The sequence below is a fragment of the Astatotilapia calliptera genome, chromosome 16 (genome assembly GCF_964374335.1).
Source record: "Astatotilapia calliptera chromosome 16, fAstCal68.1, whole genome shotgun sequence".
Classification (NCBI taxonomy): Eukaryota; Metazoa; Chordata; class Actinopteri; order Cichliformes; family Cichlidae; genus Astatotilapia; species Astatotilapia calliptera.
Window position 1 is genome coordinate 4,826,040 of NC_137437.1, and position 26,242 is coordinate 4,852,281.

At 40.3% G+C, this 26,242-nt stretch overlaps 1 protein-coding gene across 2 annotated transcripts in view; it reads right to left on the minus strand.

Moving 5' to 3' along the window:
* Nucleotides 1-2,045: 2,045 nt before the first annotated feature.
* Nucleotides 2,046-26,242, minus strand: part of adcy5 (adenylate cyclase 5) — a 96,094-nt gene continuing 71,897 nt past the window's right edge. The window contains exons 8-21 of one of the 2 annotated variants that reach the window (XM_026143873.2): nucleotides 25,100-25,237; nucleotides 21,065-21,087; nucleotides 17,044-17,188; nucleotides 15,630-15,727; nucleotides 13,603-13,690; nucleotides 11,155-11,271; nucleotides 10,862-11,020; nucleotides 8,866-9,050; nucleotides 8,721-8,741; nucleotides 8,304-8,433; nucleotides 5,832-6,095; nucleotides 5,450-5,654; nucleotides 5,102-5,226; nucleotides 2,046-2,978 (exon numbers count right to left, since the gene is read on the minus strand). In XM_026143873.2, coding sequence (XP_025999658.2) covers nucleotides 2,850-2,978; nucleotides 5,102-5,226; nucleotides 5,450-5,654; nucleotides 5,832-6,095; nucleotides 8,304-8,433; nucleotides 8,721-8,741; nucleotides 8,866-9,050; nucleotides 10,862-11,020; nucleotides 11,155-11,271; nucleotides 13,603-13,690; nucleotides 15,630-15,727; nucleotides 17,044-17,188; nucleotides 21,065-21,087; nucleotides 25,100-25,237 — 1,827 coding nt within the window. In that variant the 3' untranslated portion in view covers nucleotides 2,046-2,849. Of the gene's footprint in view, nucleotides 2,979-5,101; nucleotides 5,227-5,449; nucleotides 5,655-5,831; nucleotides 6,096-8,303; nucleotides 8,434-8,720; nucleotides 8,742-8,865; nucleotides 9,051-10,861; nucleotides 11,021-11,154; nucleotides 11,272-13,602; nucleotides 13,691-15,629; nucleotides 15,728-17,043; nucleotides 17,204-21,064; nucleotides 21,088-25,099; nucleotides 25,238-26,242 lie in introns of both variants that reach the window. The other variant, XM_080290788.1, reaches the window with a different exon arrangement.

Below are 26,242 nucleotides of genomic sequence, written 5' to 3' on the forward strand. Positions count from 1 at the left end.
GTGGTAGAAGAGCTCTGATTGGCCGGAATTTGACAACACATTTCTGTGAGTTTAAATAATCTTTTCAAGTTCAACTATCAATTTATTAATATTTTTTTAATGGAAAGTGTCCAAATTAATTATTTTCTGACAGCAGTTTAAAATTAATACATTTATTAACCTCCTAGGAGCTGGCGTCCACATATGTGGACATCACATTTTGGGTTATTTAGACCAAAATACTGAATTTTGGGCCTGATATCCACTTACGAGGACATTACACTGTCACTGTTCTATCAAAATTTTAAATGAATATCCTCCTATGTGGCTCTCATTTTTCTTAAAAACAAAAATAAGGCAAAAAAAAAAAAAAGTAAAAAATTAAAGTAATTCTTTGTTTTTACATCCATCGGGCCCCAATATGTCCAAATATCAAAGAGAAATTAAAAATGCATGCGGTGGAAGAGTTTGGGTCTTAGGAGGTTAATATGCAGGATTTAAATAGAACCTGAGGCTAGTTATTCAGATAGAAGTCCATAGACTGCAGTTCATTTTGAGTCCACTTAATACATACAACATCGTAGTGAAGTAAATACTGATCTGCATAGCATACCAAATAAGTTTTAAATAACTTCACGCACAAATTCAGTTTGTTTTCACAAGATGCAAGTGGAGAGAATATTGCAGGCATTACTTAAAATGTTAATTTTGCTCTTTTCATGAGATCAGTTGACAGTTATAATAATATGACTCTATATAAAATATGGACATAGCTTCACAGGTCTGAAAATAGAAGCCAATGCAGTTTAGGTGCCTTAAACATGCTTTTCATGGCCAGCAGGGGGCGACTCCTCTGATTACAAAAACAAGTTTGATTTTACTGGAAGAAGAAATCTGGAAGGACACTTACTAGGCTCCAGTTATCTATGACCTCTGTAAGCGTTTTCCTAATTAGTTCGTCTTGATTGCTAGCTTCAAGTGTCTAAATACAGCACGATATTGACTACTGACAGTCAAATAAGAGAACAAAGCAGAGCATGATCTTCCTTGCGATTGACAACCAGATGAGCGTGCGGTGTTTCTAAGTGAGATCCACCCCCAGTGGCCTCTAAACTGTTAGCTCAAGGCTTAACAATACTTCACAAACCAATGGGTGACGTCATGCATGCCTACATCCATCTTTTATATACAGTTTTCTAGCCTTATCCTTTAAACTTGGTTCTGAAGTTTTCTGGATTCAGTATTCTCAGGTGAAAACATTTTTCTGTCCATTTACGTTTTCCTGTGACAAAACAAACCAAACCAGGTGAAGTATTTGGTAATATCATCATTAAAAATCACTTGAGTCCATGAGCCAGCCAGGTCAGTTTGTCTGATGACACGCTGAATAAAGATGTAATACTGAAGAGAACTGCTCTGTTAAGGAAAGAAAACAGCAGATAATTGGGCACATGTCCACATGTGCTTATCTGTCCCTGTCCACAGGATGAGCATCATCACCGTCGTCAGTACAGAGTCCATGTTAAAGGCCTCATCGGAGATCATCGGACATTCATTGGGTCGTACCATCTGATTGAGCAAGCGAGTGGGGAGCTGTGGGAGCAGAGCACAACAAGGTGGACGGCTGAAAGCACTGGAGTGCAAAAAGAAATGGCTTTTGAGCACCAAGGCTGATGCATTTCCATCCTCTAGTCCGTCATTCAATGTACCGCCTTGCTCGGTTTTAAGACTTGCTTTTCGCTGTGAGAAAAGGGCAAGAAAAGAGGCTATTTGGGGGGAGCTGAAGCTAAACGGAACATCAGCTGTGATGCAGTGCTAACATCAGGCAACACCAGTGAGGACGTCTGAAATCCCAACATGAATTATACAGTATGTATATCTGAATATGTATAATATATATATTCATGTACAAAATATAGAATCTTAATATATCTCATAGGGTTTGTGTTTCGAAGTTAAAATAGAAAATGTTAAAGATTAGAAAAAGCTCTTTACTGACATCCTCTTTGTTTTATGTGTTTGTGAATATATATATATATATATATATATATATATATATATATATATATATATATATATATATATATATATATATATATATATATATATGATGCTGTTGATACTACTGAGGTTGTGATATTGCACATCTGGCGGGAAGCTTTCTGTAAACACTGTGCAGCGTTTTCTTTCTGTTATAAAAGGAAATTCATATAATCTCAGGAAACCCGGTTACCTGTAGGACACACTCTTCAGCAATAAAGACTATCTCCTCCATGAATCTGTTAGTTACCGATGTGATTAGATAATGACACAAGGACGGATAGTGCTGCAGTGCTGGCTTAGTGTCCATACTTGAGAGATTCATACCTGCATCACAACATGGACCAAAGGTATTACAAACCATACGTGAAATTCTGTACATACACATAAAACTGTCTGTGTTTTACATGTACATACTGTATATACTTCAGCAGGAGCAAGGCAGAGCGAAAGAGAAGAGGTAATGCAGCTTATGTCCTCCCGCAGGTGTGTCCAAAAACCCATCGGAAAATTACGGCTGATTGAAGCAAATCAAATTTCTTATTGACCATTTTTCCTTCAGGACCCAGACTCGCACAGCTGACCAATAATCTGTCTTTATGCTCTGACTGGACATCTTTGGTCTCATCGGCTGACTCGTAGCGAGGCTTCTCCGACTCATCGGCTCCCCCACAGGCTGGGCGTTGGGATGAACATTTTCCTCATCCTTTATGGCCTCAGGTTTGAGATGGGTTCAGTGCTGTGAGAAAAGTTCAATCTCAGTCCACCCTAAGCCTGCTTTGTATGTCGTAAGGCGTGTAACCCCCTATGTGTCTGTCACTTGGTGTGGGTTAACTGCTGGAAGGTCCACTGGTGAGGAAGTAGGTCATCATCTCTCCTTTGCCCTTGACTGTGACCACTCCTCTGTATTCCAGTGTGTAGTTATAAGAGCTCAGTACCTGGTGCAATTCTGGGGTCACCTGAAGGCAGATGGAGAATGGAATATTTAATTCCCTGGTCAGCATTTTTGAGATTTATCATTATTTTGCTAATAACTCCTAGTGACCAATGATTTGACAGCTTGAAAGTCAAACATGCTGTGTCATTGATTAAGATGGAGTTTAATGGAACCATAATTTCTAGAAAGAATAACTTTCAGTCAAGTTGAACCCAGTTTAATTTGACTACAGTGCTGTCTTAAACTCTTTATATTTTGCTACGAAAATTGGAAATAATCAATAATGTTGAGATCAGGAATCTGGGGAGACCAATCCATGTCTCAATATCAAACGTGCCCAAGGATAATATTTTACCTTGATTCTTAGCTGTTTTTTAATGCTTAAACAATTCATAGCTCAGTGTTATGTACTCAACAGAGAAAACTTTCTCTGGTCAGATACAAGGACTCATCTGAAAATGAGTGAAAAATTAGCCAATGTCCAACGATAAATGTTGAAAGACCTTCAGAAAGCTTGGAAAATTACGAAACATGCAAGAAAGTCTGGCTCCTTGGGAGTGCAAGAGCAGCTGGCCCTCCGCCGATTACCAAGACTACTTGGAGTACATCTAGAAGATGCGAAATGTAGCTACCGTCACTGAAACTGATGATCACCATGGCAGCAGTGATACCTGAAGCCTTGGAAACTGCGAATCAAAGACTCACATCCTTGGCCAGCCACTTGAAGAGGTATACCAGAGAGCTAGAAGGCAGGAGAATAAACCAGTTGTACTCCACTGAACCATTCAAGGGAGAAGGACACAACCCATAACGGCAATGCTCAGTGGCTAGTGGCTCTAAGAGCAGACCACAGCATCCTTCCCGAACAGGATCCAGGATCCATGGCAGCGACAGACATCCAAGAAAAGGTCCAGTAAGAAGCACCAGGCTCTAACATGATTCATGCCTACTGGCTGAAGAAGGTGACTGCACTGATGAAGCAGTCCTAGATGACACAACAAACATCCATGAGCACATCAGGAAGATGGCCACAACTGACTGCTTAGTGAATACCTCAGGAAGCAGAAATATGAGAAAGAAGAGGAGCAAGAAGAAAAAACATCATGGAAGGACAACCCCCTGCATGGTATGTACCATCGGCAGATAGAGGAAGTGGCTTATATCAAGCAATCCTACCAGTGGCCGGACAAAGCTGGACTATCTTTCATTCTGGAGGCTCTAATCATGGTAGCATAGGAACAAACTCTGATCCATAGAGGCTGGGGTCTACCACACCAGGCAAGACCCCAGGTGCAGGCTGTGTAATAATGCCCCTGAGACAATCCAGCACATAGCAGCAGGTTGCAAGGTGCTAGCAGGCAGGGCATACATGGAACGCCATAACCAAGTGATCGACAAAGTATACAGGAACATCTGTATGGACTGGAAGTCCCAGGGTCAAAATGGGAGACGCCCTCTAGGGTGGTCGAGAATGACCGAGCTAAGATCCTGTGGGACTTCCAGATACTGGTGATGGATAACCAACCGGACATAGTAGTGGTGGACAAGCAGACAAAGGCGGCTGTAGTGATAGATGTAGCTATACAGAATGACAGCAATATCATGAAGAAGGAACACAAGAAGCTGGAGAAGGGCTCAAGAAGATGTGGAGGGTGAGGGTAACAGTGGTCCCAGTGGTAATCGGAGCACTTGGTGCAGTGACTCCCAAGTTAGGCGTCCAGCAGATCCCAGGAACAACATCAGAGATCTCTGTCCAGAAAAGCGCAGCAAAGATACTGTGCTGGACCCTCTAGCTCCCAGGCCTCTGGTAGAGGACTCGCGCTTGAAGGATAAAGTCCGCCCACAGGGGCGAGAGGGGAATTATATAGTTTATGCACACGTCTTGTGATCTGTAAATCACCAATGGAGTGTCTAATCAGTTCTCTGTGTTGTTCTTCCTGAATTAGTGGTAATAAACACATCTGATGCCATAGTTCTGTCAATAACATTTTGTATTAACTCCTGAAGGAGGTGGGAGGGAAGGAGTTCAGAATAATTTACTGATGGAATGCAAATTTTATAGTTGATTTTAAATAACTTACTGATTATCTGAGTACACAAAATCATCAGTGTGAATTTAAATGACGGGACATATAAAATTGTTACCTGGATTCTCTCTGGTACACCTGTGCTGTCCATGCGACTCGCCACATTTACAGTGTTCCCCCAGATGTCGTACTGAGGTTTCCTGGCCCCGATCACCCCAGCCACCACCGGGCCAATGTTAAGACCTAGGAAAAGAAATAAATATAGAATAATTAAAACTGCCAAACAGAGGTGCAGGTTAAAAGATATGATGTATATATCCTACAAAATCAGATCTCAGAATCTTTTCAATTTGGAAACTGGTTCTTTAATTCCAATTGGGCAAATCAGTTACTTTTACTGGAGCTGTAGTCAACAACAGTCTTACACTCTGCAAAAAAAAGTCCATTTTTCTTTCCTGCTACCCACCTATTTTCATCTTGAAGTTGTTAAAGGAGTGTTCATTGATGTATTTCATCTGGTCCATCAGCCTCATGGCGTAGTCAGCGAGAGCACGGATGTGTGACCGCCCGACCTTGTCATACGTGGAGTCATTGAGGCCGGAGGCTGCCATGTATGTGGAGCCGATAGTCTTGATCTTCTCCAGCTGGCGGAACTGATCCTCGCTGATGATCTGAGGATAGCAGAACGAAGGTTTGTAATATCAGTGGCCATATTTAGCAGAGTTTTGGGTCCACTGGATTCAATAGTAACCAAATAAACACAGCAAACAGTAATTGGATGTTATCAGAGCCGTTGTTCTGCATTCATACATTCAGACAGCTTCCAACTGGAATAGTTCAGATCTTACCTCATCAAAGTCGGCGATGATTTCATTAAGCAGTCGCAGGCACTCCACTCCCTCATTGTTGCCCTCCAACTCTACGTAGAACTCAGAAAAGTTACTAATAGAGGCAAACATAACTGCAACACACTCGCACGACTGGTAGTAGAGCTCATCGTTCCGACGTTCCCGCTGCAGGAAGTGAGCAGCCACGTCTTTGGGAAGGATGTTGTGGAGCAGACGGCGGTTGTAGGCTTGCAATTCCTCCATCTCCTCCTTTTCCTCTGTGGCCTTGTGATGAGTTAGAGAAGAGGATTAAAAATTAATACTTCATTTACAACTGGATGGATTTTTTATGACATTTGGCACAGATATTGAAGATGCCAAGAAGATGAATGCTAATGAATTTGGTGGTCCCCTAACATATTATCTCGCCCCACCAGCAGCATTCAGTAATATATCCTGACAGGTAATCACCACTAAGTTGTTATTTTTTAAAGAAGGTTCAGGAAAAAACCCTTTTACCTATCACTAAATTTCTTTACTTTGTTTTGGTATCTCAGCCTCACAAAACTGCAAATGGAGCTTGAGACTCACAGCCTTGTTTTTTACTAACCATTGGTGACAGCAGTGAGCTGGAAAATAGAGAGCCCTCCAGCAGCTTTTTTAAATAAGTTTTTTATCCACTTGACTGGATTAGCAACTACAAGCAGAACAGCCTGCTTCACAACCGTCAGAAAATGCCAAAGAAGCCATGAACATCCCTTAAGGAATGTTCTTATTGTCAAATTGATACTGTACTGAATATTATTTGGTTATTATACGCACACTCACACACACACGCACACACACACACATACACCCTCTGACATGTTTGTACTTTCTCAAATAAGAACAAAAAGTTTCTTAACAACAGAATTTGGTAAACTATCTCAGTGTTTATTGGTGAAGCAATGATTCATGTTAGGGGATGCAAACTTTTCAGAGTCACGTTTTATACTAATCTAGGTACACCTAAGTACATGCTTACAATTACGAGTGTAACCAATCTTACCGAGCCAATAAAACACACTTCATTACTGAGATTAAGATCATCAATCATTGTCAGCAAGTGTGAATACCTCTATGAAAGCAGATGTTTTGGCAGTTTGTTGGTCCTGAGCAGTCAGGTGTGTGTTAACAGTCTTCCCAGACTATCCAAGAAATCTGCTTGACCATTCTTATTATCCATTAGGGTCCCTAATTTCATTTTTCATTTTCTTCATAGCCAGTTCAATATTTTAACACTAATGTTAAGTCTCCATAATGTATTTTTCAATCTGTTATTCAGATTTACAGTTAGATGAATAATATTATGATCAGAAATATCTCATGTTGAGCACTTGTTCACCCTGTATGTGTCTACATGGGAGCACAGTCTAGGTTTGCAAAGCTGCATCTGACTAAAATGCACATCGCCACCTCATTTCAGCTACCAAGCACGGTAGCGGTGGTGTTTTGAATTGGGCTTCTTTTGCATCCACGGGACCTGGATCGAACATGAACTCCTCTGTACGCTAAAGTATTGGAGAGTCGAATGTGAGTCCATTTGTCCAACAACTACAGCTTGGCCAAAGTTACAACAGATGCTGATCCACAAAACAGCAGTAAATCTACAACAGAATGGCTGAAAAAGAAAAGAATCTAAGTGTTGCAATGGCCCAGCTAAAGTCCAGACCTCAACTCAACTACAATATACTGCAGAGAGTGGACGGACTCTGTGATGCTGCCTATTTGCTCATTTCTACAAAGCTTTAAAATTACAGCACTTAATTGTTCTCATTGGCTTCTGATTCCAGCCTTCACCTTGACAGGATGTCTGACCCACATTTAAAGTTAATTTGTTGTTTATTCCTATTATCATCCTTTAAAGGAACACAGTGAGACATCATTTGCATTTCTAACAGATCTATGCACAACTGTTGTGTCCATGCCTGTTTAAATATGTATATTTTCCCTGTCATGCTGATGACGATATTCAGGTACTGCCTAGCCTCATCACTTCTCAAATCACCAAATATTTTCACTTAAAGGAAATAAATGGAAATCCACTTCCTCCTGACAAAGTCTAAATCAACTAAATCAGCTGTTAAATGCCACATTTTAAACCAACTGCAGCTCATTTAAATCATAACATTCTGCATCAAGTGGCAAGTTGGGCTAGCTGTGTTTATTTTCTTTCAATCCCAACATGTTTTTGAATTAAATTAATTTCCTAGCACAAAATAATAACAGCGATTCCCTTCCTAAAAATGCAAATTTATGCTAAAAAGCACACCAAATACGTATCTACAAAGTCACATAATGACACTTAACTCGGATACCAGGAGGAAAAAAAACCAAAACTACTTTTTAAGCATCAGAGGCCAATGGAATCATAACTATACAAGGGGAAGGGGCAGCAATGCGCTATAGGTTCTGTTTACTCTTGTTCTCACGCACGCGCACACACACACTAACCTGCAGTTTCCACAGGAAGTCAAGCCTTGCTGTTGACTCCACCTGCTGGGCGTGAAGGTACAGGGCAAGGACGAAGACTGTGATCACCACTGGAGTCATGATCTTTAGAGGCACCTTGTCTACTCCACACCTGGAGGTCAGCACATACACATATTAGTATTACAGATAGATTTTATGCCGAGTTACCCAGCTACCACAATCACTGATATATGCAGGTATTACACAGAGTTAAAGATGTACTCTGCAGGAAAATAACATAAAACACAAAAACAAGCTGCCCTCTAAATCTTGGCTAATTAGCGTTAGCATCTGTTGCCAGCAGGTCATTATAGTTCCATTTGTGCCAGAGGAGTGATAATGATGCTGTTAGCGTAAACAGATGACAGAGACCACTTTGGGTCCCGCCATCAGTCTCACCTTGTTCCATTCATGGGCTCACTGTGAGGGAGGAACAAAGAAGAGCCGGTGAGCACTAAGAACATCTGCACACCTTCGAAGCTTTAATCATTACAGGCATGAAATGACACACAGAGACACACACAGGTGTAATAAAGAGACTCACGCGTTGTTGATGGCATTGGCCATGACCAGCAGGTCCTGGTTGTCAAAGAGGCTCACTTTGGGAACCTCCATGATGAGAAGGTAAAGCAGTTCGATGAAGAGCATGAGGAAGAGCTTACCGATGCTGCTGACCTGCAGGAAGACGGAACAGGCCAGCAGGCTCAGCAGCACGCAGGACGAGAAGTACTGAGGGAGAAAATGCAAAGAGACTATTGTTTAGTGGCCAGGCTTTATATGCTGCAACAGTTCTGACTGAACAAGCTGCATCTGGATGAGTTATAAAACACACGATTAACCCACATTTTCACTGCTTAACTTCTAATTTGAGCACGAGTGTGCACACCAAATGTTAACATTTACAGCTGCAATTACCCCCACTTAGCACCCATTTGTTCTGCTCCCAAAATTTCGTTTCATGTCAGAAGTCTCACATTGAAATCTTACAGTTACGTGTGTGTGTGTGTGTGTGGTGTTCAAAAAAAGCAATGCAGTACTTTGCAAGACAAATTTTACCCAATTTTAACCATGTGTTTGCTCTAACAGTGTATGGTATACAAGGTGATTTCATTACACCATTCGTCACAGCAGAAAGCAATGATTAGATGTCATAATGCTCATTAATGTTCTATAAAGTACATAACTTGTTTAAGCACATGCATTTCTCTCTTTTTAGTGCTTGTGTTTTATCGTTGCTTTTTTTTTTTTATTGCTTGCAGTTTTAATATTGTTGTGCATCACCTTGAGCTGCAACACCTGGTTGAAAAGTGTTGTATGAATGAGATTCTGCCCACATTTTATCCCTATGAGGGAAACTTGGCAGCAGCACCTGAGTCGTATTTGTGTCTTATTTAAGTCCTGGACTCGTGCCATTGGCTGTTGTTCAGTTTAGGATTAATAAAATTAATTTGCACTTATGCGGACAGCCCGCAGGTTATCCATCAGCTCCGGTCTCTTCTGTTTCACCTCACTGCCCAACCAGCTGCAACAGATGGCTGACCTACCTAAGCCACAGTCTTGTTCTCCGTGCGGTGTTTGCTCATACCGATTATTGGATCAATGAGGTTTGCTCTGTAATATTATAGGGTTTTTACATTACAATATAAAGCGCCTTATGATGACTATATATGTTTTGTTACGCCCATGGTATTCAGCTGGAAAAGAGTGGAGGGTCCACTCTGGGTCAGGGAGGAGTTGCTGCTTAAATGTGGAGGAATTTGGGGTCTTGTTTACAAATGAGTATAGCGAGAGATTGATACATGGACTGGGGCCATGTCGCTGTACCAGTCATTTGTGGTGAAGGGAGAGCTGTGCATAAAAGCGGAGCTGTTGATTTACGGGTCATCTGATGTTCACAATCTCTGGGTAGTGACTCAAAGAGACACACACAAGCAGCACAAATGAGCTTTCTCTGAAGGACAGCTGGCCCCTGCCTGAGAGAGGGAGTGAGGAGTTCAGTGAGTCAGGAGGAACCTCCTGGGCACTTCTTGGGCGAGGAAATCCAGGCATGTCCTGCTGGGAAGAGTTCTTATGGGTAGACCCAGGACTGGAGAGATTATGTATCTCAGCTAGCCTGGAACCACCTTGGTGTTTCTTCGGATGAGCTGGAGAAAGTGGCTGGGGAAAGGGAGGTTCGGGCTTCTTTACTGCCCCTGTGACCTGGCCTCGGATAGTGGCAATGGAAGGAAGAATGGAAAGAGGGATGGATGGTTGGATGGAAGGAACTTAATTGATCTATTGAGGCCTGATGTAATGTACTTTAGTGAGTTGACCAGCAGATTTTAGTATTTAAACTTCAACTGGCATTTTCTGAAAGGTTATCTTTTGGCTGTACTTTTTTTAGACAAATCATCCGCCTAACTTTCCTTAGTCTTCAACAAACTTGGATCTTCTTTTCTTTGTTTGTTGTGTCATACTTTAAAAGGATACCTGTAAATTTATTGATGAAATAATCTAATAAATAAAACAGATAGGCCATAGATAAAACAAGGCATCTGTACCTCAGGAAAGCTGCAGATGAGGCCATCATGTCCACAGGGGCTGTGTTGTGTGTCCAGGCTGTAGTTGAGGAAGTAAGCATGGCAGGCATTGACACTGTCCAGGCTGATGTTGTGCTGTGCTTTGATGCAACTCCACAGGTCATGGCTGCTGCACGTGAACTAAAAAGGGTCAAAATTATTGCGAGACTTTCAAATCCAGACACTCAAAAGCATCATAGTCAAAAACCTCTCCTTGAAACATTGACCCATGACAAGAAAATGGGAATTTGGGAATCCTGTTAATGAAAACTTACAATGTTGATGAAAGCAGAAAGAAAGACGATGATGATGGTGAAGACACCAACCAAGGTGCTGTTTAGTCTAGACTGAACTATTCTCTTAGAGAGTGTCTGCAGAGGCACTGGGAAGATCTGGAGGACAGAAGAATTCCAACAATTAATATTCAGTTTTAATTGAATTAACTGACTTCATTTTCTCAGTCACTGGTTTCCAGTTTGACCATGCTTTTACAGCTCTGTGTAAAAAAGAGGCTCTGCTTTTTTTTATATTTTGTTTTTAAAAAAAAGAGCCATGACTCACCGTTATGAAAACCTTCAAGCAGCAGCTCTATTTTTCTCTTCTCAAACCTTTCCCGTTTCTTGTGAGTCATCAACAGCAGAAAGAAAACTGATCGACAAAAGGATTTACGGTCTCACTGCAAATCTTATTCGACAAGGCCCACTTTATAGAAACTTGTGGAAGAGATTGTGAAAATTTGCGAACTTATTAACTCCAGAAGAATGTACCAGATAATTACATTAGAGGCAGCGCAACAAAGTAATCAACTGAGCTGCATGCTATTCTGTAACTGTCTTTATTACAGCACAGCGCTCAGTACCCCTGTGTTTACTGAACAGGCACCAAATACGCAGCTGAAGACGTAGTGCAAAAAGAACATCAGCTGCTTCTGTTAAAGCACAATCTGTTCTTTGCTAAAGTCCACACAAACAGATCAAAACTGAGAACAGAGGGAGGAAACAGCTACCTAAACATTGGGAGATTGATAATATTTTACTAAAATACTATTCCTTAAGTTATCCTATGAAATGCAATTTTTAAAAAATGCTGTGTTAGCTGTTATTTAAAAATGAAAACTCCATAACATTTGACTAGGATAACCATGTGAAATATCTTCAGTTTTTACCTGATATTTAGAGTCACAGGCTTTGTTAAGGGTACAGAGTGTAAAATCGCACCACTAGACGTAAATAGATTGCAGTTGACTGCGAGTTTTTAAGGATATCCTAAACTTTTCTGTGGTAAACACTGCTGTTAGCCTCTGTTAGCCTCTGTTAGCTGCTGTTAGCCTCTGTTAGCCTCTGTTAGCTGCTGTTAGCCATCGTCAGTGAAGTGTATCTAACATGGTTGGACTTAGTGAATAAACTCTGATACAATGTGTGGTTGTAATTCGGCTGTCACGAGAGGGAAAGTGGGATTTTTAGGACACTCGAGCCGAACATTAGCTTGTATAATGTTAGCTTAAAACCAGCTGCTGTTGTTCAGCCGGCTCATTGTCAGCTGTGTGTGGATGAGAGGATTGCATGTCTAATCTGCTGACAACAAGTAAGTGCGACAGTCATGAGTTAGAGCTCTGTTTTCAGTTCAGGGGATGAGGCTAGCAGTTAGGAGGAAGAGGATGATGTTTTATTAAGATGCCAGTCCTGCTGTCTCTTTCCTTCATGTTCAACTTCACATACTGTAAGCATGAGCCTTCACATCTTGAGCCTGAAGGTGCAGGTATGAATTAACATTTGCCTCCTAATGAATTCCTATGAGTTCTCTTTTCCCCGCCTTTGGCAAACTACACATGTGGCTGGTCTCTAGCTGAACAAATAAAATCTGATTTGGTGGAACCGAGATGTCCGTTTCGGCAACTGTGTTGAAGATAGCGAGGCAACATGACAGCTTCCACAAATTGGAGCCTGCTCCTATTTATTTTAATGGACTAATTCTAAGTTTATGAGAATGCATCAGTTTGTTGGAATTACATATTGCATGTAAGTACCCACTAATTAATGTTTATCTATGAGTAGAATCATTTTTGTAACTCAAAAAACAATAATTGCACCTTTAAATACTGATCAAATTGACAGCAGAGACTGCTGAAAGTTTATGTTGTTGCTGTTGAAGTTTATAGTCTAGTAACCTTAGGCTAATATGCATAAAGTTTTATAGAACAAAGTTGAACAAAGGCTCCCTTCTGTGAATAATCTTGTGCAAGAATACAGACAAACTACAGAAACATGAAACGTATCCTGAATTATGTTAGATAAAGTAAATATGAGATGGAGCAGCTTTTCTCAAAGACTCACATAAACACGAGGGAAACTTAACAATTTTTAATTCATATAATAGATACGCACCAAGGGAGTCTGTTGTAAAAATGTAACAGATTCTGATCAAAAAGAACTTCCTTTGAGGAGAATATCTTTCATTTTCTAGATGAAGGATTCTCTGACCACAATTCATAACAAGTACAGCATCCAAACCACAGCCCGATAAAACATTTAGATTTGTCTGAACGATGTCTTACGCTGAACCGAACTGAAACGAGGCAGCTATCTTACGGGATAACATTCTCATAAAAGCATCTATAATCGCTTGTATTGGTTATCACTTTGCCGAATGCCTTATATCTGCAACAAATCTGAGCAAAGCTCTGAGTTTCTCTGTGTCATTCATTACAAGCATAGACTTCTCACCCCAAAACAGCAGTACACAGCTGAGACGAACATAACAGCCGTCAGGATAATGAGACAGGTGACGAAGAAGCCGATCATCAGTCTGGAGCTGCAGACAACAAAGAGATTGGATGTATCTACTGCAATATTTATTACTCTGCAATTCACAGTCAGTGTGGCATCTGATAAGTTAACACTTTCTCTTTATAGTCTACAACCTTGTGCTAAATACTGTGGAAGTAAACATCTTACTCGTGGGTGTGACGGGAATGAATAACACCAAAGAGAAGAAGCATTAAGATTAAGAGGGTAAAAGCGATTATAAAAATAGATTAAATAACAAGGGACATGAGATGTGAGGAGGCAGCCTATGTGGGACTTTAAGGACAGGATTAAAAGACAAGAGAGGAGTGGTGAGATGAAAGTACTGAGGAGAAAGGTTAATAAAGAGGCAGGCTAAAGAAGATCAATACTAAGAGATGGGCAGGGAGAAACCTCTGAGTGCAGTTTGCAAAAAAAGAAGAGAGAGAGGAGGGCTCGCTTTGAGACAAAATCTGACAGAGCTTTAAAATCTGGCCAGTGCTCGGGTGCAATTATGCTGATTTTGATCTGATATTCTTTTTTATTACTCATCATCTTTTATTACTCCTCTATTCAGTGATTCATCTTTATAAGTCCTGTTTTAAGGATAAAGGCTGAAGAATTTGGAAGAGAACTTGGAACAGACAGCATTAAGACTAAAGCTGTGCCGAGTTTTGTAAGGCTCCAAAGCCTGAACGCACACACTGACCACTAACAAAGACATAGTTTCTAAACAATTTATTAAAACGCATGTATTAGTGCTTATGAAATATAAGGAGATAGTTATATTTGCCTAATAAAGACAGCTTTTGGGATTATACCATGGGAGTACTATTTAGAAGACCAAGCAATTCAGTTTCAACTTGGAGCAACTTCTTATATATACACCCACTGGCCACTTTATTAGGTGCACCTTGCTAGTACCAGGTTGGACCCCCTTTCGACTTCAGACTGCCTTAATTCTTCATCACTATCAGCCTGAACTGATGATGCAGCACAGCACAGATCATGTTAACACCAAATTTGATGTTCCAGCAGAAACTGAGACTCATCATACCAGGAAGCACTTTTCGGTTTTCTTCGGTAAGCCTGTGGGAACTCCAGCCTCAGTTTCTTGCACTCAGCTAACAGGAGTGGCACATTGTGTGGTCTCTAAATTTACAGTCCATCTGCTTTTAGTTTTAATGTGCTGTGAGTTTAGTGATGCTTCTTGGTTTTAACGACTGGTTATTTAAGCCTTAATATCAGCTTACCATTCTCCTCTGGCCCCTGGCGTCAAGTTCTCCCAGAGAACTTCGGCTCACTGGATAATTTCTCTATTTTCAAAGCATCCCGTGTTAGCAGATTCTCAAATACTCAGACCAGCAACATTCGGAGCCACCTTTTATCCCCATTTGATGCTTCTTTGAAGTTCAGCAGGTCGTCTTGACCGTGTCTAAATGCCTAAATGCTGATTGGATGATGAGATATTTGCATTAACAAGCAGCTGAACAGGTGTACCTAATAAAGTGGCAAATGTTGACCTACCCAATTTTGATTGTGTAAAGCAGTAGTTCTCAAACTAGGCCTTGGAGACGCCGGGGGTCCAAAGCCCATGGCCATGAAGTTCACAAAATAATTTGCAATGAATATTAAAATTGTGCTGCATTATTAAAAACTGCATTTAGACCAAAAGGAATATTGATTACCCCGTCCCACCCCCACATTATCTTTTATGTATATTAAGAAAAACCTTTAGTAAGAAGTGCTCTTTCTCCAAAGTTCTAGTCCTAAAAGTTTATCTGATTTTAATATATAAATGAATCGTGTGGCCGTTTAAGCTCACTTTGTGTACTCTGCACTTATTTATTTCATACATTTGAGCTACAATTGTTTAAACTGTAATCAGAGTAAACTTTTCAAAGTTGTGAAGTAAATCTCAAACTTCCACGGTCCTATCTGTGTATTATTTCCGAGTGTTGACTCACGGTGGCACGATGACAATCTGGATGAAGCAGATGAAGAGAAAGACGAGGGAGGCGCAGGCCACATAAGCCCCAAACCTGGAGTCCACCTGTTTGGAGTACTGCAGGAGGGAAGGAAACAGCAGTTCAGTGACACAGACTTTTCTTACATTCTGTCCCTCTGACGGCATGAGGGGTGAAAAACATACAAAACAACCAACAAGATAAAAAAAGTATGAAAAGTCTGACTCAATTATGTCTCTCTGGGTATTTTGGAACGAGTACGTCAACACCACAGACGCTTGTAGCAGAGCTGTACTCGAGTCAGACATAAATCACAAAAATGACGAGTTCACACTTGACATGGGTTTAACTAGTGTAAGCCTCGACTTTTATTTATTTCTCTAAATACTTCCTCTTCATTCGGAGAATCTGGGAACAGCTGACATTTAGCACAGATGACATTTAACTCCGTCAAGATTTGAGGCTGCTTTGAAATCCCATTTGAAATTAGAAAGCACGAGCTTGAAATACTCAAGCTTTGAACCAGTCAATAAAAAATTAGAAAAATAAAGACAACAAAATGTAAAAATATGACAAGAGTTTGAACAGTTGATTCTCACGAGCCTGCAGAGCACAGCCATAATTTGTTCGTGCAGACGTAAATTCTGACTTAGACTTTCGTATGTGAGAACAATGGCTGAAAGACAGTGAGGTTTTCAAGTGAGTATTGATATTTCAAAGCTGAAAAGATTGTTTCGTGATGTTTGTTGAAGTTTAAAAAAGAAAAAAAAAATTGGTTATTGGCGTTTTACAGCTGAAAAGAAAACCATATCCCGATATCAAAAAACTACTTACAATCCTTAAAAATGAAAGAAATCTTAGCAACTGATCCATGTCTGGCATGTGCAGCGGCTACTCAGCTGCTATCCTGCAAAAAGTTTATTTTACTGGATAAACTCTAAGTTGAAATACTCCTTCTGTATGGCCAAGAGAAACTTGTTTCTCCAAACTTGGAGATATTGCTGTGCCTCAAAATCAAACTGTGGATCAACAGGATTTAAAGATTGTACACGAGCCTAAAGGCAGAAGTGGTCTGACAGACATGGAACCGGAGGCTCTCCAAAATTCCTTCAGATCTCGCTTTCACCGTACACGAAGCAAAAACTCTTTTTCCCTTTTTCCTCCCAAATTCCTTTTATAACAACCCAGCTGCAAACCTCTTCTCAGCCTGCCATTCACTGTCTGAAGCAGTTTCTCTTCTCCATTTAAACCCCTGCTTCCTCTCTTTCTGTGTTATACTTTGCTTTTGAGTGACTTCCCAGAGGGACCGAAAAAGAGAGAGCTTTTTGCACAAAGAAGATTGCTTGTCACGGCCAATTATCTTTTGCTATATTGGCAGTTGGACTTTGTGTGTCCGCGTGTGTGCGCGTCTAACCTTTTTCTCCAGGTCAGGCTCTCTAAAGGTGAGCAGGAATTTCTTGACGTGTTCCGAGCGCAGACGGTCGATGCTGCGCGCGTCGATGGCCCGGCCCAGAAACTCATCCACCTCGTCCTCTGGGTTTAGGTTTTCCTGTGTGTTTCTGAAAATAAAATGCCTGAATAAAACAAGAGGAGACTGATTGACATTTACATTTCATGCCGAGTCAACAAAGACTGTTTGGCTTTACTGCAGCTAAACTTTTTGATCCACTGCTTTCTTAAAGAACTTGTCTGAAAATCAAGCCAAAAGACTTTCTTAATAACTATTGACTAAACAGAAGTTTACTAAAACTGTTCGAGGGTCACCTTAACAACCCACTGTAACCTGAGGTGTAGCTGCAAATAGGAAATCATACACAGTGCTGCGATCTGATTTCTTAGGGGCTTTTTTTTGCATACATCATCAAATTAGTTTGATGATCAGAGATAAGCTTTCTTTTTGAAAGTTGACTTCAATTCAATTCAAGGCCTGATTACTACAAGACCTGAAGAATTAAGAAATCCCTGTTTGACAAAGTGAGGCAGACTCAGAGATCTTAAAAAATGGCAACACAATCATGCCACAGTCTAAAGAAACTCAAGAACAGATAAGTAAGTGATTGTCATCCATCAGTCTGCAAAGGACTACAAGGCTATTTCAAAGGCTTTGGGACTCAAGTGAACCACAGTGAGAGGCATTATTCAAAAAATGAGCAGTGTTGGGGAGTAACGGAATACATGTACCGCCGTTACGTATTTAAAATACAAAATATGAGTAACTGTATTCCATTACAGTTACCGTTTAAAAGGGTGGTATTCAGAATACAGTTACTTTGTTGAAATAAATGGATTACACAGCAGTACTTTCCTGTTTCATATTGTCGCGGGTCAGGACTGTTTGGGTTTTGTTTGACAGCTACGTTCTGTTGTTCCAGGCGGCAGCGTTACGGTTACCATGGTTACAGGGTGACGCGCTCTCTTTGTGACTGTGTTTCCTGGGTGAGAGAGCACCTTTTTTTGTTGTTGTTGTTGTGCTAAGCTAACAGGCAGAATGCTACAAGCATAGCTCTAAAGAATGTAGCATCACGGGCAGTGTAGTCCGTGCTGCAGGGAGAATGGACTGCCATACACGTTATGTGTCTGTGAGCGCGAGGAGGGAGAAAAAGGAGAGTCGAAAAGTAGTTATCGTAGCAGAAACGGGAGCTGGAAGCATGTAAATATAATAATAACCACTGCAGCCAAGAAGAGTGCCTGACGAGCCCAGTTGTAAGTAAGATATTAAGACTCGACTGTACGCTGTGTTCGTGTTTTCCTCCGAAACAATAAGTTCCGTTGGAGCAGCCTTTCAACGCCTCTCTCTGTCTCTGGCAAGCAAACTTGACCCAGACAACAAAGTAAAGCTATTTTTCGGCTACGAGCCCAACACAGAACCGACGTATTAGCCAGAGGTCCTTTACTACGGTTCAGACCCGCGGAACTTCAGTAATAGTAATAAATCACATTCATGTAGTTGTAAACAGCATGATAATATATTAAGTAATCGAAAGTATTCAGAATAAGTTACTCTTATTGAGTAACGTAACGGAATACATTACAAAATACATTTTGGGGCATGTATTCTGTAATCTGTAATGGAATACATTTTAAAAGTAACCTTCCCAACACTGAAAATGAGAACATGGAAACAGCGGTGAAGCTTCCCAGGAGAGGCCAGCCTAACAAAATTACTCCAAGAGCACATAGGCAACTCATCTGAGAGCTCATTAAAGAACCCAGAACACCATGTTAAAAACATCTAAAGGTCAGAGTTCATGATTCACAATGACAAAGAGACAAGACAAAAATAGCACCCATGGGAGAGTCCCAAGAAGTAAACAGCTGCTGATCAAAATGGAAACAAAGACTCATCTCACATTTACCAAAAATCGTCTTGATGATCCCAAAGGCTTTTGGGAAAAGATTCTGTGGACTGATGAGAGAAAATTTGAACTTCTTGGAAGCTTTGAGTCCCATTACAGCCGGCATAAACCTAGGCCCAGTCAAAATCTGCACTTAAATCTGATTGAGATGCTTTGGCATAACCTTAAACAGGTCAATCATGCTCAAACTCTCCTGGCTGAATTAAAATAATTCTGCAAAGAAGAGTGAGCCAACATTCTTCCACAGCAGTATGAAAGACTCATTGCCAGTTATTGCAAATGCATGATTGCAGTTCTTGCTGCCAAGGCTGGCGCAACCAGTTATTGGGTTTAAGCAGCAACTGCTTTTTCACGTATTGTCAGGTAGAGTTGGATAGCTTTTTTCCCTTAATAATTGAACTTATCATTTAAAAACTGTATTTTTTTATTTCTTTGGGTTATCTTTGTCCAATATTAACATTAAGTGTGAAAACGATGGAAGAAACTGAAGTCAGGAAGATTTTTCACACCTCTGACCTGAAAGATCACTGCAGCCCTCAAACTTGAACAGTCAGATGAGACAATTTGTCTAAAAACAATCACTAAATCTGCAAAACGCAGATTCACCTACATATAAAATGCATTTGACGGTTAGTCTGGAATACTGTGTTTGGATTTAACAATACCCAGACATTGAGTGATTGGAGGCAGAATTTTAGGAGTTGTTAAGTAGTTAATTGGAATATTTTGTGTAGACATGTCTAACTTTAAAGGTTTTGTCTTTAAACACTTGTCAGTTTCAGTGCTGTACTGTAGCTCTAATCGGTGGCATTTGAGGCCTCAACAAATCAGAAAGAAAGGATTGGTTTGTCTCTACGATGTCAAGTCTTAATATACGTTACATTCACTGATTTTAAGACAGATGGAAACAGATTTCCAAACTGAGCTGTGACATCGTATCCAGTGTAGCAGTTGACGAAAAACCCAGCATGTACTTCCTCTCGACTCTAAAAACCTGTCAGTCTGCATAAGAAGTAAGATCTGTGCTGTAGCCTGCGGCAGAGGCAGAGGCTTGGATGCTGCAGCTCAGAACAAACTCACATATACAGAACTATTTGGAGGAGAAGAGGAGGACAGCTTCTCCATAAACGACAGCTCCTCTTTGATCACTGAGAGCCTTTGGCTTAACTATCCCTTCCTCTGCCCTTTTTTTTTTTGTAAATCTTGGATGAAACAGTTGATACTGCAACACATTAAGAACATAAACTCTGTCCAGCAGCAAAAGACTCATGGAGAGAATCAGAATTTAGACACTAGCACTCATACAGGTGGATTATACGACAACTGCAAGCATTCATCTGCTAGAAGCGATCCTGGAACACGTTTAACCTGCCCTCCAAGAAACGTTAGATGACTTATCGATCAATGATGCTTAAAACTGTGATTGCAACCACCAAGCTCTGATAAGTTCATATATTGATGGACGCTGGCACACTTTTTTATTATCTTAGCTGTGTACACAACACATATTCAAGCTACAGCTGCATGATAAAGGGTTAAAGTGCAAATGCAGACTCCTGCATTACCTCTTCCATACAAAACTGCCCTAATTTTCACTTTGAACCTCCAACATGTTGAAAACTGAACTGAGCCTGGTTCTTCCTATTAAAAGGGAGTTTTTCCTTCCCACTGTCGCCTAGTACTTGCATAGGGGATTGTTTGATTGTTAAGGTTATCTCTGTATTATTGTAGGGTCTTTACCTTACAATATAATATGCCTTAAGGTGACTGTTATGATTTGGCACTCTGGCAAAACCGAATTGAAACCCCCCCCCAAAACATTTTAATTTAAACTGATCCTTTACCTGGACACTGACTCTCATACAAATCAAAGATCTTGCACATCATCTTATTATTATGCCATTTATTCTGACTTTCCAGTTAAAATTACCAGTGACAATCATATTTGTGTTTCAAAGTGCTTCTTCTTGTCTTTCAGCTCATTTTCAGGATCATTGCCTATCGTCTTGGGCAAAGCAAGAACAAATCCTCTAAGGTGGCACACAGACAAAACAACAAGCACAATGAGTCACTACTCACTTGTCTTTGGGGTCTTCAAAGCCCTGCAAGAGAGAAAGGACAACAGGAAATAGGATTTTTAGAGCAGCGCGTGGTAAAGGTGTTTAATCTTTTCAAACCAGATTGGTTCTGCTTTCTTTTTCTTTACAGCTAAACGCTCTTTTAATACAACTCAGAACAATCACATCAACATATCTGGTGATTCACTCAATGAAAGCATTTTTAAAATGATAAAATGAATAACAAAGCAAAAACATCCAATGTTCTGCAATATTTAGAAGTTGTCATTCTACATTAAATATCTGTCATTCTGCAATGTTTGGACTAAACTGCTTGACGATCAGTGTGTGCTCTGGCTGTTCTGACGGTGATTTAGAACAATTTTTTCAGAGACTTCACAGATAACAGCCAAAGCAATCTCCCAAGACATCTTCAGCTAATGAAAGGTACCTCAGCAACAACAACCCCCCAACACACACACACCCCACACCCACCCTTCGGACGAGTTATATCACTACAGTGGTTTAGATCCTTCCTGTGATTTTCGGGATTTATATACACCGCTTAGAGGCGGTTATTGCTTCGGTTGAACCTTGCTACAAATTATTTTAATTTTCTAATTTTCCTTTTCAAACTACATTAAGGAGCCTCAGCCTATCATCATTCCTCTGATTGAAGCTTGTTCAATTTAACTTCACAAATAATGAGCAACCGCAACGCTGCCATTAGACAGCTATTGGGGGGCCTGATGACATAATAATTACCCTGAGCCAAATGAAAAATACGCTTACAGGGAAAGGTTCGCTGTGGCTGGAAACCAGCAGACACGGGGGGAAAAAAAAATCACCCAGATCACTTCAGGTATGAACCGAATAAAAGACATTTGCATCTAACTCAGCTCAAGATTTGGACCGTTCACCCACTGTCAGCTCTATTCGGCGAGAAATGACGGCTATGATTGACGTGAAATTAAACATTTTTGGTAGGTTTTGAGTTTTTCAGCAGAGATAAACCGACAGAATGAGCAAAATAAGAAAGATGTAAGAAGTGGAGGCTTTGTTGTCGAGCAGAGGTAAACAAGACAAGTTTCAAATGTTATTTTCACCCGTTTGAAATGCAAAGATAGAATATGTCTATAAACAAACAGATGCAAAGCACACAACTTTAACACTTTGGGTGAACTGTCCTGCAAAACGATACAGTGTGCTGTGTCATGGAAAAAAATGTAATATATTTTTTAACCTGTTTTTCATTATGAAGTCACATTAATCATATTTTGTTACTCAGTTTATACTATGTTCAGATTGTCACTGTCATTAAACTATTTGGCCATATTACAGCATTACAGAATACCAGCTTGTAGATATTCAAATTGCTCTACCTCCCTCTTGTGGCGAAACACACAAATGACTATGCTGAAGAAATATTCAGCACAGCTAACCCCTGCATGAAAGTAAGGGGGAAAAAAATCAAATAGGAAAAAGTGAAAGGTAAAAACGAAATTATTTGCATTCCTGCCTGCTCCACTGCTTCCTGTTTGCAAAAGCAAGAGCCTGAATGGGCAGCAGGAGTAGAAGTACATGTGTAAAATCCTGAATACCTCCAAAGTCCATTCTGTGTCTGACAGACATAACCAGGTTTCCTCCCGGTCATATAAAAACCCTCCCTCATGCTCTCTGTGCATATTTGATTCCTTATTCTTTACAGCTCTGTTTCAAAGCTCGCTCCAGAGCTTGCTGTGATTAATGAAGACTATGGAGATATGAAGATATGGGGTGAGAGAGTAATAGGCAGAAAGAAAACTGAGGCTGACAATGAAGGAAGGCAGAGCTGCAGCAAATAAAGTTGATGTCAAAGCGTTCGTGTTTCTGCAAACTTTTATAGGACTTTGGTGACACACTCATCTGATATTAGGAAAGAAAAACAACGCAGCTGCTGATGTGATGTCAGGACGAGTAATTGAACGTAGTCATCCAGGACGATGAGAGATAAGATGATTTTTGTGCTGAGCAGCCTTAGCTCTAAGTGCCAGAAGGATCCAATGTAAATCAATGCAGCATTAATTTGATGTTGTTTCTTTTTTTATGTGCACACTTGTTGTAGCATTTATGCTACACAGAGCTCCAAGTCAGCTACAGAGCCCCCTGTGGGTCACATAAAAATACAGAAAGTAATACTTAACTGTGCAGACAGTTTATTTTAATGAAAAGTAATCGTTTTAAAGCAGAACTGATGTTTCTTTCAAAATAAAAGCACACTGGTTAATACGGTCAATGGGGAGTTTGCATGTTCTCTCTGTACCTGGCGAACTCTCCTGTGCATTGCCTCGGTCCAGATGCTGTACCCCAAGTTGTTTCCAATGCTTTGGTCAGAGTGGGATTGTTACAAAGAACTAAGATGTAGAAAAGGGTGTTTGTATATTCACGAGAGAGGTAAGCTTATTGTTCTGTCTGGCTGTGCTCACAACCTGACATTACACTCATTTAGTAGACAGATCGATCCAAAATAACTTTTATAAAATGTGCTCAACCTACCTATAAACATGACCTAAATATTATTATAAAATATTTGTATCTGTTCTCATTCTATATGTCTGACATCAACCATTAAAGTGGTATTCTTGTTTTTTTTAGTCGTGCATCTCTATAACACTGAGTTCAGTACTTCCTTATGTCCAGATTTTGATTTTCCCGCATTGGAAGTGAATAAAAATATCCCACTGAAAGCTAAAAGATTTGCAACAAACGGCAAACTACAACTGTAAAGCAGCCTTTCCATTACAAAAGTGCAGTTCATTGATGATGCCACAAGCTGAGCAGGACTTAATAGGATGAGAAAACTACAGAAGCAGAAAAAAAAGCTGTGCTTGCTGTTATCTTTTCTGTTGTGGTTATCAGATTGATTCATCTTGTTATGTGGAACTAAAAGAAAAGGCAGATCTCGTTCTCTCTCTGAGATGTTCCCAAGCATAGCAAGATATTACAAGAAAAAAATAAACCCGTTTTGCTTCTTGTGATCACGAGATGCGTGCGGACAGCTTGGTAGCCGTGAAGACGACCTGGCTGTTTGATTCAGGGACTAAGTACGGGTTTGTTCTCCGGGGCGCTACAATTGATAGATTAGATCAACACTGAATTTTCTGTATTACAAAGGTGAGAAGGCTCAGCAAGAATAAAACACACGCTGCTACTTTTAAGTGGAGTAGAGATTAATCAGCCTGATGCACGTCAATAATAGGCTAATTATATGCATGACCCATGAGGACAACAGCACAGGGAAGAAAAAACCCTTTTCATTCCTCATGTCAATGAAATCATTAACTTGTTATTGCGGGAAAACCAGATTTGCTTTACAAGATATTTAACCGCTTTTCACATGATAACATAATTACAAGCTGTTCTGATCTGATCTGAGAGAAAACTGCTCTTGATGTGAAAAAAATGATGGGATTCACCTTTTAATAGATACTTTTTGTGAATATTACCAATTTTAAAATAAAGCGTGTAGAACAGAATCCATTTCCCCAATATATAACAGCGCACATGTTGCCTGGACTTCATCGTCCTCTTTCCTGCCATAGATACAGTGAGAGGTGAGTGGATTGGGGATATAAGAAAAACAGGCATAGGTGCATCCATTCGCCAAGTGAGTCACTACATGCAGGCTCGGCTCAGCAGGAAGTGCTACGGTACGTAAATAACAATCAGTCTCGGTGAGGTTCCATCTCTCTGCCGTTGCTACATTTCCCGCTTAACTGCGGCCGCCTACATGTTGCTGTTGTCCCCCTTGCACGAGTGCTCCTGAGAGCCTCTTGGATCCAGGGGTAAGGTGTGAGAGGCGAAGTGAGCTGCTGCTTACCAGGACTGCAGATCTCAGGATTATTGTATTAACAACAGGTTGGCTTCATCACCAAATGAGAGCCAAGATGTGATATTGGCAGGAGAGTCACCTGGCTTTAGCACTCCAACAACACCAAAAACAGCAGCACTACAAAGCAGACCATTAGAATGCTTTTAATCTATCGATAAACATTTGTTTAAAAAAATCTTGTCTTACCATCCTCTTCAGATCTTTGGAGATCTGATTTCCACCTAAATGGTTGTAAAAGGGACGGTCGGTCCAGTGTCCACTGTTGTGGGTGACAGAGTTGGTCCTCTGCCGGTTCATTTTGGCAATCATGGCCTTTTCCTCTTTCTGTAAGACAGAAAAAGCAAAGACAGGTTTTAGAAATAAAATTTACACATACAAGTTCACACATTTTGCGAGAGTTATAATAACATATTTTAGGATTCATCACCTTTTATCAACTGCAAATTATATACTTGTGAATATCTCTTCTATCCAATAAGATAACGTTATCTCACAGTGCTGGCATGATTATCAGTCGTGCCAACACTGTCACCAAAACCTGCCATGAATGTTGCCTTAAGACGGAGTCATCTGCTACCAGTTTGTGAATGAAAGTGGTGAATCTGGGAATTCCATGTAATCAGTTTCTAAAAAAAAGCAATTAATTGGGACAAATCATCAAAAATCGAGCCTTGCTCCTGAATTAGGAAGTAGCTGTGTCAAGCTAAGCGTGTCCAGTGCTGAATGATTTTATTTGGTTGATGTAGGTTTGTTTGTCTGACACTATCTGAGGATGGGGGAACATAAAATAAACCCTCTTTTTACGGTATTCCCAGAGTATTTAAATGCAAAAATAAGCACACTCCTTGTGGAAAGCCTTCCTGTTACAGCTGCAACGGTTGGTCCACATCATATTTAAACCCTATGGATTAAGAAAGGAAAATATGAAGGCAGATGAGCAAATCCTTATAGCAACGTTGAATGTCACATGACTTTCTCTGTGTTTGGTCACAGTTGATTATTGGAAATGTTTTAGATTAGCCCTTGCTAACTCTGATACATTTATAACAATGCACATCATCCTTGTTAATAATAAACAAGTAAAATAAGAAAAAATAAAAGAAATGAACAGGGGAAGTCAGCAAATTTGTAAGCAGATGATGATAAGGATGAAGGGCAGGGGAGGAAAAGAGAGCCTCATTTTTCATTATGCCTCTTTGTAGCATAACAGCCGCTACTTTGGTACAAAGAGGTGTGTGTGTGTGTGTGTGTGGATGCTGGAGTTCGAGCCAGGAGTGGTGGGATCATGATGTGAATGGCTTCACCGACAAAGATTTCATCCAAATATTT